Source organism: Rhynchophorus ferrugineus, unplaced genomic scaffold (genome assembly GCF_030347505.1).
Source record: "Rhynchophorus ferrugineus isolate W39M unplaced genomic scaffold, kcgeb_rfMv2 rfM5, whole genome shotgun sequence".
Taxonomy (NCBI): domain Eukaryota; kingdom Metazoa; phylum Arthropoda; class Insecta; order Coleoptera; family Curculionidae; genus Rhynchophorus; species Rhynchophorus ferrugineus.
In genome coordinates, this window is record NW_027472584.1 from 17883259 (window position 1) to 17898568 (window position 15310).

General features: G+C 28.7%; 1 protein-coding gene across 1 annotated transcript; it reads right to left on the reverse strand.

Moving 5' to 3' along the window:
- Positions 1-728: 728 nt before the first annotated feature.
- Positions 729-2947, reverse strand: Cpap1-a (cuticular protein analogous to peritrophins 1-A). The gene is made up of 3 exons (XM_076405039.1): positions 2754-2947; positions 1402-1626; positions 729-1166 (listed from the first exon to the last, which is right to left on the reverse strand). The coding sequence occupies exons 1-3, from the start codon at positions 2808-2810 to the stop codon at positions 921-923; spliced, it is 528 nt and encodes a 175-aa protein (XP_076261154.1). The 5' UTR covers positions 2811-2947; the 3' UTR covers positions 729-920.
- Positions 2948-15310: the final 12363 nt, after the last annotated feature.

Below are 15310 nucleotides of genomic sequence, written 5' to 3' on the forward strand. Positions count from 1 at the left end.
GTTTTATTATCAACGGAAAACAATACCTAATTTTAATAAATTCTAGCTAGATTACTTTTAATATAAGAATCATCATTATCATGTAATAATAATATAAAATAAAAAATAAGATAATATTTCAAATAGAAACCTCACGTTAAATACGAACTGTGTATTATATTTTAAATGGTACAAATTAGATTTTTTTTTAATGTGAGCCTTGTTGATTTTTATACCTCAAATTTTCCAAAACCAATCAACAAGTAACTAATTAAATTTTCTGTATTTCATCGAGTAAGTTTTTCTTATTTTTGTAATAAACTCTGCGTTGCTAAGATAAACGTTACTTTTAAGATATCTTTACAGATAGTAAATTGTCAAATTGATATAAATCTGGGCTATAGAGTGGCCAGTTAATGTCACATATTTTGTATACCATCTTTTAAACAAAATTTTTACAAACTGCTGTTGTAAAGTCTGATATTGAAATTAGTTCATTTGATTATTCACCCTATATTTTGCTAAATACTGTTGATATTAAGAGATATTAAAATGGTAGTTTTACTATATTTTGATAATTTTTATATGAAACATAATATAATTACCAATTTTATTGAAATTTGGCTAGATTATTTTTAATATGTGAGCAATATATTTTAATGCCTATTTAATATATAGCAATAGTATTATGTTAGGTAATATACGTACTTACCAGTTATTATGGGATATCAGAAAATAAAGTATTAACATATTAAAAACTCCATTTATTAAAAATGAAAGAATATTTATTTACAAAAAAAGTATTTTATAAATTATAAATAACTCTATTTCGAAATGATAACTAAGATGTCTGGCGAAAAATTAAAATAAATGGTGATAGCAAATTCGTTTTCATAATGACATAAATAAGAAAGTATTTACACGACAACAAAGATACTTGTTTAATACTTGATGATGAATACACCCTGTTCTGGATCTTCGGGTTCTTGATATTCCTTCTTGGGTTTCTGCAAGTAAGGATTCTTCTTGGGATCCAGGTTTAGTTTGTAAAGACTTCTAGCGGCGTGACAATCAACATTGTACCACCAATCACAAGAGAATTCCTTTTGATTGAAGAGGGTTCCATTGGTGCAAAGGAACGACGATCCTTGTTCGCCTTCTCTTCCGTCATGACAGATATGGTAAGCCTAGGAGCATAAGATAAATATTGCTAATGTACGATTTACCTTGGTCATAAAAAATGAAAGACGTAAATCGATTTTCGTTTAATATATGAATAAAATTACGATAACAATCCGGAAAATTAACCGAAAAACTATTTCATAAAGAATTATTTATATTATATCGATATATTGATCATCAATCAATTATTTATTTTTATATGATGTACATATATTTACGATAATTTCCAAATATTTTTACCTGGCATCCAGTTTCAACATTAGCGTACATTCCTGGCAATGCTGGCACGTCATGACAAGAGAAGCTGGTGTGTGGCACGGAGTGATACAGAGGATAATCAATTCCTGCCCGTCCAGGAATTTTCGAAAAGTCTTGTTTCTGTTCTTTCTCAACAGATTTCGGTACTGGTTGGGCCACTAAATTATATTCTCCCTTTTGTGCGTAGTAATCATCATATCCAGCGTTCTATCATTGTTAAATAGAATCAATGAATTTTCAGGAAAAAAATTATAATTTAAGAAAGTTATGACCTTGCAAAGGTCTTCTGACCTTATCGAAAAAAAGTCCATATATACAGAAAATATTGTAGCAATTAAATAGAGCAAAAAATAACAGATATTGCGCTTGCAAAATTGGATTTAAAAATGACTAAATAGCGAAGGTCATTCGTTAAATATCTGTGAATATCAAAAAATCACTGGGCTGTGAAAACAACAGTCATGTTGTTTTCCGTAAATATATCTGTCTGTAATATTGGTAAAAGTCTTTGTTAGCAAATAATTTAACATGTAACACTTAAAATATATTTACGTCACTTGTTTTATAAGAAATCCCACTAAAATGTTACATTATTATGAAAAAAAAACTCCCCTAATAGTTTTTAATTTATTTTTTTATCTTTAAAACAAAATTTAATATCTAAAAAGAAAATTTCCATATACCATATATCACTTATTACATGGAATATATTTTATCAAAAACTTTAGTACTGACGTAAGAATTAAAAAACGGTATTTAAATCCAATTTATACTACAAGAATTTTGACCAAACAATAAAATTAAATAAATCAACGCCAGCAATATCTGGAATAATGAACTGCAATTAAGATACCGTTATTTTCTATCAGCATTTAAAACATTTTGATTAGTTAATGAATTTTAACACTGTTTTTTATGATTAATTCAATTTTGTTCAAACAATATATTAAGCTGTGAGATATCAATTATATCAAATCGAATTTTCGAACTTATTTTTTGGGTTTAAAATATTTCTTGGACTTTCAGAATTATATTTATTTATTTCATTATTATTATAAAATATTTGTTATTATTTCAAAGTATTTTAAGAAAACGATTAAAAGAGATAAATATTCATATATAATACTATATTAAGAAAGTCTGAGTACTGTAAAGTAATTTAGTATCTAAATTTGTTTTGAATTATACTGTTACATTTAATGTTACAGTTTTAATTAATTCTTTAATGCTTTCAAAATATTCACAATCTTGCTTAATATCATTGTACATAATAATGTTTAACAGAATTTCTATTAAATTAAAAAATAATTAGTAAATATTAAAAAAAAACTTACAATAGTAAGTCCACTGACTACTCCAATAAAAATGACACATGCTGCTTTGAAAATCATGATCCCGCGTTAAGTGAAGCACCGGTTACAGTACCGAACAGTACTAACTCAAGAAGTCGAGTAACTAGTTCGATTTCAGATCAGAAGCTGGCAGACCACTTTCGCTTACGAAAAATTATGTCATAATACACATGCATATTTGCAGGTATTCGGTTCAAATAGTAAATTAACATTTTTTCTCCGTTGGCAAAAGTCACTAGATTGTACAGCAATGGCGGTAAACTTAGTTGGAGTGGGAATAAGGCTCCGCCAGCTTGTACAATAGCTGGATTTTAATTAATCGCTAATTTATAATGAAAATAGTATTCAATCGATCTTATTTAAGAAAAAAATATGTCAATAATAAGTTAATTTTTTAATAAACGACCGTGTGGCGTTGTGTTGGGTTTCACTACATGAATTCGTTTAACGAGTTATGCAATAGAGAACCACCTTAAGTTAAAACTAGGACACTCGCTGAAAATTGCAACATATCCGAGTATTGAGGAAAAAAACGACGTTATAATATATTAACAATAAAACCATTACATTGCTTTTATTTACAATCGTTTTACTTTATTTTAAATGTTATTGTATACAGTGAAAATAGTTAACTGTTAAATAACACATTATCTTGAGGAAGAATAGTATTATTTCCACTTTTTATATATAGCATGGATCATTTGGTTTTGTATATGACGTATATTTTCAGTAACACTAGTAACCACACCTGTAATGATGATGTTGAACTTCGGACTGTCGCTGCTCACTTAATTTGATAACTGATTATTTTAATTAAATATTGCAACACATTATCGATTGTTTGTAGCTCTATTTTACTAATAACTTGGTACATTTTCCTTAAGTGTATGATTTGTTTAAGGATCTAGATAGTTGGTCAATGAACATCATATTTTAGATGTCGATTGGCAGTTGGTAAAAGAGGTTGTGTTAATTATTGGCACAACTCTCTAATACAAGTCTTAACATTTATATCCTATCAACCCAAAACTCACACCAAATAATCACTCTTCCAAAATGCAACAGTTCTAATCAAAATATGTATATTATATTTATTTCTGATAGTAGAAGCCTCACACTAATATTTCTGTTAATTTCAAAAAAGGAGATACTGGCGATGTTAAAATTATATGCATTTCAAAAATAGTCCAATAGATCGCTGACCCTATGAATAAAATATTTAGTCATATAGCTTAATATTAAATTTAATTATTTATACATAACATTCACCTCTTACTGCCCCATATGCTGTTAACCTATAATCTCACAAATCCTTGAGAAAATGTACCTAAAGAAACATAAGCTAACAAAAATTTTAACATTAGGATTTCATAATAAAACCTGCCAAAATGCCAGAAAATATTACTATTCAGAATTCCTCTCTTTTAACAAAGTGTAGCACACTGGGTTTCATATTAAATTAAATGCTTCTTTCTCATTCGCACTTTCATTTACAGAAATTTTATCTACAATACAAATACAGATCTGATATTGATAAAGATTACAAAATAAGATGACGAAAAAACTAAACTATATGTAATATATTCCATTAGATCCATAAGGCTGTATATACACAGATCCAATATTGCATATTTTGTATACACCTACCTACCATAAGAAGCACTACTCTGCAACATACGCTGGAAATAAAATTAGCAAGAAAAAAATCAAAATACACCTAATTAAAAAGAATTAGTGACTGAAAACTTAATAAACCATACCAATTTTACCTTGCGAAGAAGAATATACCCACCACCAGTATTTACGGATACCAACTAACCCAAATGAAGGATGCTAAATATATTGGCATATATTTGAATCAACACATACTTACAAAATGTAAACAACTTGGACTTGAACAAAGCTAAAACTCGATGTAGCTTTTAAATATTAAGATATGTCCGAATAAAACAATTTTAAGCCCATTTGGTTATATGGAAGCAACTATTTAGTACTACAAACAAGTTTAACATAGCTATCTTTCAGAAATTCCTGAAATCACCTCTTTAAAGAAGTAACTCAATGCCATATAACGCTAGAACGCAACATAAGTGTACAGGCAAAAATTGGTACTACCATCCGATCTGATTAATGGACATATATCATTTTTGGCATAGATATCAAAATCGGCTTAATTGGCACAGTGGTCAAGACGACAGGACCGTCTTTCTACTGTTGCGTTAGTCGAGGGTTCAAATCCCGCTGAGGCATGGTCGATATATATTTATAATTTTCCAAAAAGCAAGAGTGTAAAATCCTATAAGGAAAATAATCCCAGTCGCTGGATAAGACCGGATATCTTCTGAGATGATGTAACAGGTCTATTGAAAAGTCCCCGGCCTACCATAGTAAAACACAATGTTTTGGCAAAATTATGTTCTTTTTATTCAACATAATTCCCTTCAAGGGTGATACACTGATTATAGCGACTCTCCAAATTTTCGATACCAATTTTATAGTACGATTTGTCCTTTGTTCCAAAATAGGCCTCACTTTCGACGATCACCTGTTCATTCGACGAAAATTTCTTCCCAGCGAGCATTCTTTTGAGATCTGAGAACCGAAAATAGTCGCTGGGGGCCGGATCTGGAGAATACAGTGAATTAGGAAGCAATTCGAAGCCCAATTCATGGATTTTTGCCATCGTTTTCAATGACTAGTGACACGGTGCATTGTTTTGGTGAAGCAGCACTTTCTTTTTCTTCAAATGCGGCCGTTTTTCGGTGATATCGTCCTTCGAACGGTCCAATAACGCTACGTAATAGTCGCTGTTGATGGTCCTTTTTTTTCGAGGTAGTCAATAAAAATTATTCCGTGAGAATCCCAAAATACAGACGCCATAAGCTTGCCAGCTGGCTGTTGCGTTTTCCCACGCTTTGGAGCGGGTTCATCGTGTGCAGTCCACTCGGATGACTGTCGATTGGACTTCGAAGTGAAATCATGGAGCCATATTTCATCCCTTGTCACATATCGATGAAAATCTCGGGTTTATTACGCTTGATCATCTTCAAACACTGCTCCGAATCATCAACACGTCGTTGTTTTTAGTCAAAAATAAGCTCGCGCGCCACCCACTTTGCATAGAGCTTTATCAGACCCAAATATTCGTGAATGATATGATGTACACGTTCAGTTGATATCTTTAGAGTGTCTACTATTTTATTCAATTTCAATTTACGGTCATTTAAAATTATTTTATGGATTTTTTTAATGTTTTCGTCGGTAACAACCTCTTTTGGGCGTCCTCTTTTGGTACTCATTTCAGCACGTGTAAACTTAGCATACCAATCCTAAATGGTTATTTTCCGGAAAGTCTGCATCAAGCCAAGTTTTTGCTTCAAATGTATTTGTTCCCCTCAAAAAGCTCCTTTTTAACCATTTTTTTCACAATATCAAAAGTTGCTTCACTCAAAATGCTATAATTCACAAACTAATGATCTGACAGCTGTCAAACTTATACACGCATCTTTTGGGGATCAGGACTAACTAAAAAACATATGGATTTAATTCTAATATCGCCATCTATGTGTGAAGCCCTGTTCAATTGGCCTGTTATAAGTTGGTCACTCGCCAGTCGGTAATGTTAATGCCAAGGACCCTGGTTCGGGTCCAGTACAGCTAAACCCTAGTTTATATAAGAAAAAGCTCTAAAATATAACATAACAAGAAAAAAATTAAATCAATAGCAAGCTTATTACTAATCCTTTAGGAGTAAATAATTTAAAAAATATATTTAAAATTTGATTGTTTATTGATATTTAGTTAATAACGAATATAAAATTAATTAGTTCATTGTAACTTAACACTAAAAACTATTGAACACCTTCATTAATATTAATTCGAATTTATATACATATCATTTATAACCATAATTATCAAAAATCTTTTTAAGTAGAGGTGCCGATTCCTGCAATATCTAAAAAAGTCAAAATAATTTCGTAAACGGGCTTAATCAGAAATAATTAGACTCAAATTACCTTTAGATCATAATTAACATAAAACCTATTATGCGACTTCAATTGATTAAAACGGTTCCTCAGGTTTAGTGAATGTACGGGAACTAATGGGAGGTAGATTGGATTTAAATTTGCATTGATTTTATCGTTGGTAGCTTCACGAATCAGGTAAGTAGTATCGACAATTTCCGTTTTAAAAAATCTACCTGGTTGAGCCACATGCAAGTTGTTTCTGGGTAAAGTAATCTTAAAATAATAATACAGGCGTTAATAGCAAGAAATCAGCAAATGTATCAGGATCAATTTTTTGGTCAATGTTAATTATATACATATAAATCGTTATTACGTAAGAGAGATCATTAAAATCATCCAAAAATCCAGTTCATACAAAAAAAAACTGTAGCACCTTAAAACCTTGACACAGTAATAATTCAAAATTTTACACATGTAACATTAGGATAGGAAAATATCTTTCGATCTAATCACAGCAGAAAGAAAGAACCTTGGAAAATAGTTTATTATCAATTGAGTGAGATAACGTAACCAGCTTAGAACCTGAGCAAATATATTATTCAATATATTTCATAGATATTTAATGATGAATGATTATTAAAATTGTGTCTGAATATTAACGAGATTCTTATACTTCCAAATTTTTAGTGTCTGCATGTATTTTGATGATGTTTCAATGTAAATAACTGTTAAACAAACTAACCTAACTATTAAATTCAATGGTTTTCATATTTCTGTACATAAAATAACGATTTTCCAATTAATATAAATGAGCTATTCATTACTATGGCAACATAAAACACTTTTACAGAACTTATATTGATACAAGCATCATTTTCAACAATAAATATTCAAAAAATTATCGGAATATATATATATATATATATATATATATATATATATATATATATACATATATATATATTTCAAACTTATACATATATATCTTGAAACTTGTAATTGAATGTCAACTACAACATAGTAAAATATAGTATATTCCTAATAATAAATATGAGTGAAAAATTATGAATTTATTTATACAAATATATATACGTTGATCAATTTGATCCAGAATAATTCAGTAGAATGTGGATTTAGTCTCAAATATCAAAATCCCGACTTATTAAGCTTCAATTCTTATTACAAATCATTTTACTCATGATTTACATTTAACTGAATGTGATGTCTCTATATTTTAAAATAGATTTTTAGGACTTTTTTCCATAAAGTTAATAAGGGACCCTGACCAAAAAAAAAAATAAATATATATATATATATATATATATATATATATATATATATATATATATATATATATTCCAAACTTGTACATATATATCTTGTAATTGAATGTTAACTACAACATAGTAAAATATAATATATTCCTAATAATAAATATGAGTGAAAAATGATGAATTTATTTATACAAATACATATACATTGATCAATTTGATACAGAATAATTCAGTAGAATTTGGATTTAGTCTCAAATCTCAAAATCCCAAGTTATAAGGCTTCAATTTTTATTACAAATCATTTTACTCATGATTTACATTTAACTGAATGTGATGTCTCTATATTTTAAAATAGATGTTTAGGACTTGTTTTCCATAAAGTTAAAAAAGCACCCTGACCAACTGAAAATATATATGATCAAGTGAAATTAAAAATGAAAGAAATGAAGATCGCTGATGAATCGATAATTTAAAAAAGTTTTTATACATGCATAAAGTGATTTTGCAATATAACAGTGCACCCCAAAAACTGGCAAGTCCGTGATAACTTTCCAGGAAATGTTGCCCTCATTGAGTATCATCAATTTGATAAAACTTCCATGAAAAATTTTATGAAGACAGGCCAACAGAAAAATGATAATAAATGGCTCGAAAATGATGAGTCTTGATGTACAGAAAAAAATTAATTAAATTACAAAAGAACAAAGATAACAAACTTTCACTCATTTTCGGCGATCACCTGTTCATTCGACGAAAATTTCTTCCCAGCGAGCATTCTTTTGAGATATGAGAACAGAAAATAGTCGCTGGGGGCCAGATCTGGAGAATACGGTGAATAAGGAAGCAATTCGAAGCCCAATTCATGGATTTTTGCCATCGTTTTCAATGACTTGTGACACGGTGCATTGTTTTGGTGAAGAAGCAATTTCTTTTTCTTCAAATGCGGCAATATAATAATGCACCCCAATAATTGGCAAGTCCGTGATAATCTTCCAGGAAATGTTGCCCTCATTGAATATCATCAATTTGATGAAACTTCCATGAAAAATTTTATGAAGACAGGCCATCAGAAAAATGATAATAAATGGCTCGAAAATGATGAGTCTTGATGTACAGAAAAAAATTAATTAAATTAAAAAAGAACAAATATAACAAACTTTCACTCACTTTCGGCGATCACCTGTTCATTCGACGAACATTTCTTCCCAGCGAGCATTCTTTTGAGATCTGAGAACAGAAAACAGTCGCTGGGGGCCAGATCTGGAGAATACGGTAAATGAGGAAGCAATTCGAAGCCCAATTCATGGATTTTTGCCATCGTTTTCAATGACTTGTGACACGGTGCATTGTTTTGGTGAAGCAGCAATTTCTTTTTCGTCAAATGCGGCAATATAATAATGCACCCCAATAATTGGCAAGTCCGTGATAATCTTCCAGGAAATGTTGCCCTCATTGAATATCATCAATTTGATAAAACTTCCATGAAAAATTTTATGAAGACAGGCCAACAGAAAAATGATAATAAATGGCTCGAAAATGATGAGTCTTGATGTACAGAAAAAAATTAATTAAATTAAAAAAGAACAAAGATAACAAACTTTCACTTGTATTTAAAAAAAAAAGTTAATATATAAATTAATTGATATATATTTACTTAAATATTATTGATTCGGCATACCGTAATTTGCCTTTATAAATATTTCAATATTTACCCATCATATAAACTCTTATCAATAATAACAATCTATTAAAATAACAAGTAAAATTGATTGATGTTAGTTTACCTAGTAAAGTAATATCATTACGATAATGTTTTAATACCTTAATAGTATTAGGCATATATTCCCTAGGGATGTGATGCCTTTGTGGATCTCTTTCTTGAAAATATATACCATCATTGCTGTAAATTCCATTTTTATTGAGTCGATTCGCCAGCAGTCTTTCAGGATGGAATGCTGACTCAGGAATTTTCCCACCTACTAATGGAATGACCTGGTCGCGAAATATTTGACGCTTCTTCTAAAATACATAACTATATTGCATATTTGTAAAATTTTATAATAATATATCGATATAACACAAAACAATCGTATTCGTAACCAATAGGATATAAATCGATTGAGTCATAAATTCCTGGTTTATTTTGACTTGTTAAAGGTTTTTTTGTAATCTCAATACGTTCAAAAGGATATATTGATTATTTCTCGTATTAGGATCAATTTAAATTGATCGTGAATGTAATAATACATTTTTTAACCAATATATATTTTCCTGCTTTCAGCCAATCAAGGTTAATAATAGGAATGATCCCTGGAAGGTCAGTATAACGCAATAAATAGCATAAAAATAGTAAAAAATTGTATCGGCAAAATCATTCTCGGATCTTTTGTTAGTCACTTGTTAAAGCGTCAGTTAGTATGCAGAAAATACCATTTACGTTATTATGTTAGACGAAATTAAATATAACGTTCTGTCAAGAGACCTACCAGTTTTTCTCCAGTTGAGATTATGGAAAGCACCAACACTAAAATAAGAACACGTACATATTTTATCGGATATTCCCACGAAAAAATGATCATCGTTAAAACGTGCTATCAAAAAATCAGCTTAAGTAATACTGTTAAGTAAGAAGCCCAAAAAACTATTTGAAAGGTAATGATGATCTCATTCTTATAAAGATGGTCAAATCGTAGTCTTCTTTGACAGCCCCTACTACCATTCAGCTATTATGAAAAATAACATATAGGGTTGGCAAGAAAATATTTGCCGAATATACAATTAAGAGTGAATTTTTGAAATAAAATTCAAAACCAAAATATTTACAGGGATATCGAATATTTTTTATTGTACTTATCTTGCCTTCTTTTCTTTCTATTTTTTTGTCTGGGTATAGAAATCGAAGGTAATGAAAGTCAAGAATGGGAAATAACTGCCAGATTTGGATAACTCATGATTTTATACTTCATATAAATAACACACTCATTAACAAAAAGGAAATATCAAAATGAAAGTCTGATTTAATTTATTTATCCCACAATATTTTTATATTTTATCAACCACAACATATGTGTAGAAGGTGTGATGCGTTTTGTTGAACTATATGAAATGATAAAGAGTAATAACTCATTATGTTGATATTGCAGCATCGGAAACATTTCATTACAAAAGAGATGTACAGGAGGTGGATTTTCAAATTCACAAACCAACCAATATTTTTGAATTTGCTTATTATGAGGTTGGAATCATCAATCATCAATTTACAAATATCGGGCCCAACCAAAGTCCTTTCTTTCAGTACACTTTTGGATAAATAAGCAAAATTTTTGTACAAATGTACAATTGTAACCATTGTATGCATTGTATGCAACAATTACCATATTTAGGCAAAGTTCTAAATAAAAATGGTAGTAGGAGATTCTTTTTAGCGTTACAATTGTAATTACTTGTAAATCCTTTTTATTGCAAATAATTTCAATCTCCACACAGCATAATGAGCTGTATAGATTCCTGCAAATGTATATTAAGCGATTCGTTGGTTCTCTTAATATTGACTGAATCAGTAAAGGGCAATAAAAAAATATTATAATGCACGTTTTAAACTTTGGTATTGAAATATTAAAATGTGAGAAATTCGTGAAGTATTTATTTTATTATTATTTGGATAGAATATTATTATTATTATTATTGGAATCAGAACACCAAATAACACAGGAATAAATTAAAATTATTAAAAAAGTATTTTTCATCTTAAGATAAGCAAAGAACTATAAAAGTGAGTTTGTACCATAGCAAAATTTATATGTTATAAAACCCGTGATATTCTACATGAAAATATTTAAATGGTGAATAGTATACTAGCATACCCACTATAATCGCTAAATATTAATCCTTTTGAATTATAACTTTGCGATTACTATCACATACTTCAGTTGGATAAATCATCCAATACCATGAGATAAACAGCCACTAACAACTGAATAAGCTGGCTTGGTGGCGCAGAGGTAAAGGCAACAGGACGATCCTCCTACTGTTGCGATAGCCGCGGGTTCGAATCCTGCTGGAGCAGGTCGTAATTTTATGTTTGTGATTGTTTAATATTTGTGATTGTTCTACGTCGACAAGGAAAATGATCCCAGTCACGCTAGTAACCAGGCTGGGTAAGACCGGATATCTTCTGAGATGATTTCTAAGTTGGTTACTCATCAGTCGGGGAAGGCTTAATGCCGAGGATCGTAGTTCAGAGCCCACGTTAAATAGTAGGTCCAGCCCAGATAAACCCATAGTTGGTAAAAGGAGACTTTAAAATATGTAAAAAAAAACTCAACAATCCTCGAAAATTAATTCCCAAACCTTATAAACATAAATTAAATATTAAAATAAATTATTATTATACAAATATCCTCGGAATACTAACAACAGAGAACAATTTCATAATAATTACTTGTTCAGAAATTCTATCAACCAATCATTAAATGTAACGCTTTACTGTTAAATTAGTTTTTAACAGATTTGTTATAGATTTCGTCAGACTAAAAGGTTAAGTGCAAAATAATTAACTTCTGATTCAAGAAAATATACTTTGTATTTTCAATTTATTTGAGTGTACAGTTTCGATTCAAAAATAGAATAAATGTTTGAAAAAAGTGTAATAAAAATATTTTATGCACTATAGTAAAAAAATCAATTGTAATAATATCCTCTAAACTATTCAAGCTCTGAATTATGGATTGAAACTCTACATTAAATTTCTTTTCATAGCAGAGCATGGGTTTATAGTTATGCAAGATATAAATATTTATTACTGAGACCTTGAATGATTCTCGGTTTTTTTCTAATATATAACGTTATCAGCGTTGCATGCTTTTTTTTAACGATGATAACCCATCTAATATATTGTGCAATAAATTTTGTCACAAATTTGTTAAAAATTCAGTGCTCGTTGAATATAAAAATTTTTTGTTGACTTTGTAGCTTTGTACCAAATAAAACACCAATTGTCACCCCCAAAATATCAACCAGAACTTATTAAATATCCAGATATTTTTTTAATGAATTAATCAATGTAATCAATGTGGTAATAGTTGATAATCAAAAATAAAAATAAATGAAACATATAATACTAGACATACTTTCAAATCAAGTCCAATATCGATTATAAGTACAGAAAAATATAAAAATACAAAAATTGACATTTTATATAAATATGTAACCAAATACCTTATTAGTTAATCATGTCTAACAATATTAGTATCGTGTTATACACAAAGAAATATACAATTCGGTCAATACGCTTTAATTAGGTTATTAAACTTAATTTAGTAAATGTTTTGAACTTTAAATATTATACAATCTTCATTATTTTAAAGTATCCAGCATATATATTGAATAAAATGATTTTAAAACCTATTTATTATTATAAGCAACGTTATTACAGCCATATAATACAAGACACTTTTGAGCTTTAGAAACTTTTCTTAATATTAATGGTAGGTAAAAAAATACGGGTTAACCATAATGCATATTAAGATAAATTAATCAATAAGATTTCTATGATCAAAATTATTCTGTGATGATATGATTCTATAATTTATTATAGGTAAATTAGTTGACGTGTTAATTCCTAGAATATTATCAGAGGCGTCCTGATTGTTACTTTTAGAGGATATTCCTGTCTAGAAATTTAAAAAAATCGATCAAGAAAATTTTAATTTGTACTATTTAAAAAAATCGAAAATGGCAAAAGAAATTATAAATTCTAACTTTTTCTAACAGCCGTAATTTGGAGTAAAAACATTGTTTAGCTACTTTCATACGATGACGAATGTATAGAGAAATATCACACCGAATTTCAAGTAAATAGATTCAGTAGAACTTAAGATTAGGGATTTCGATATTTCGATATTTAATTTAAAAAATGTCGATATATCGGCGAGCAAAAAATATCGATACTTATTTTTAACAATATCGATATTTCTTCACTTCATCCCTACTTTTCTATATAAAATTCATTTGATTATCAAGGGGAAAGAAATCTTAAAAATTCCATATCCTACAACTCTCATTTACAACAATCGTCACTTTTTTGAAAAAAATATTTATATTGATAAATAAAATATCGACATATCGGCTAAAAAAATATCGGCGAAAAGTATTAATACTTTTTCAACATCGTTACTTGAAATATCATATCAGCCATTTCAAAAAGGTAGTTTCGAAAAAAACATGTTTAATTAAAAACGGTGTTAAACCAAATTAAGTACCAAAATATACTAAAGTTTTAAAATTAAGTACCAATTGAAAGGTTTTATTAAAAATAATTAAATGGTTTATTAATTTATTCAAGAAATATCGTTATATCGATCTCTAATCTGACCATGTATTGTTTTTTATTTTTTAGTTCAATATTTTCTAGATTTAATTAAAATCCTCCAGTTGTTCATTAAACATTTATTATATACGTTAATCAATTTACTAAATTTTTTGATAAACAATTTCTTACTTGAGAGATACTTGAAATATAGACGATATTGTATCAAATACAAAAATTATTATTGATGATATGAAAAAATTCTGTTTAATTACTTAATTAAAAAATTCCCATAACTGAAAGCTTCAATACCCATGTTCTTATTAAAAAAGTATAATTAAAAAAACTAGCAAGTAGACTTATTTATGTATTTATTTATAGTATTTATTTTACTTTTGTTAATCTGTGATATATAAATAAAATAATCGAAATAACTACGGTCTTTTATTCCTGCGACAGTATTTTGGATGTTATTAAATAAAATTAGATAGTATCTAAATAGGTTGGTTTATTTATTTATATTAAAATATATATTTCAGCAATTTCAAAAAAAGTAGTTTCACGAAAATTAGTACATTTTGAAAAATCCTCTTAAAAACATATTCTTAAAGAGTTAAAGTATTTTAAATGTCTAGACTAGAATTTCGACCTTTATCAAATACTAAAAAAAATATTTTTAGTATCATAGGGAATTACTTACCAAAAATCACCTTATCAATGTTTGAAATGAGTAATACACAATATCAAAATAAGAAGGCATAGTAAATAAATTTACTACAGCAACAATCTTAACGTATTTAATAAGAGAAAGTGATTAGGTAATCCCCAACGTCATTAAATCCGCGGAAAATTATATTTACATACAAATATTCATTCAAAAATATATCCGTCTCGTATATAGACCAAAAGAAAAAAAACCGTTTTTCACGCTGGCTACGCCAATGTTGTTCAGTTTTGAATCTGATATGCTGTACGATGCAAATTTGATCT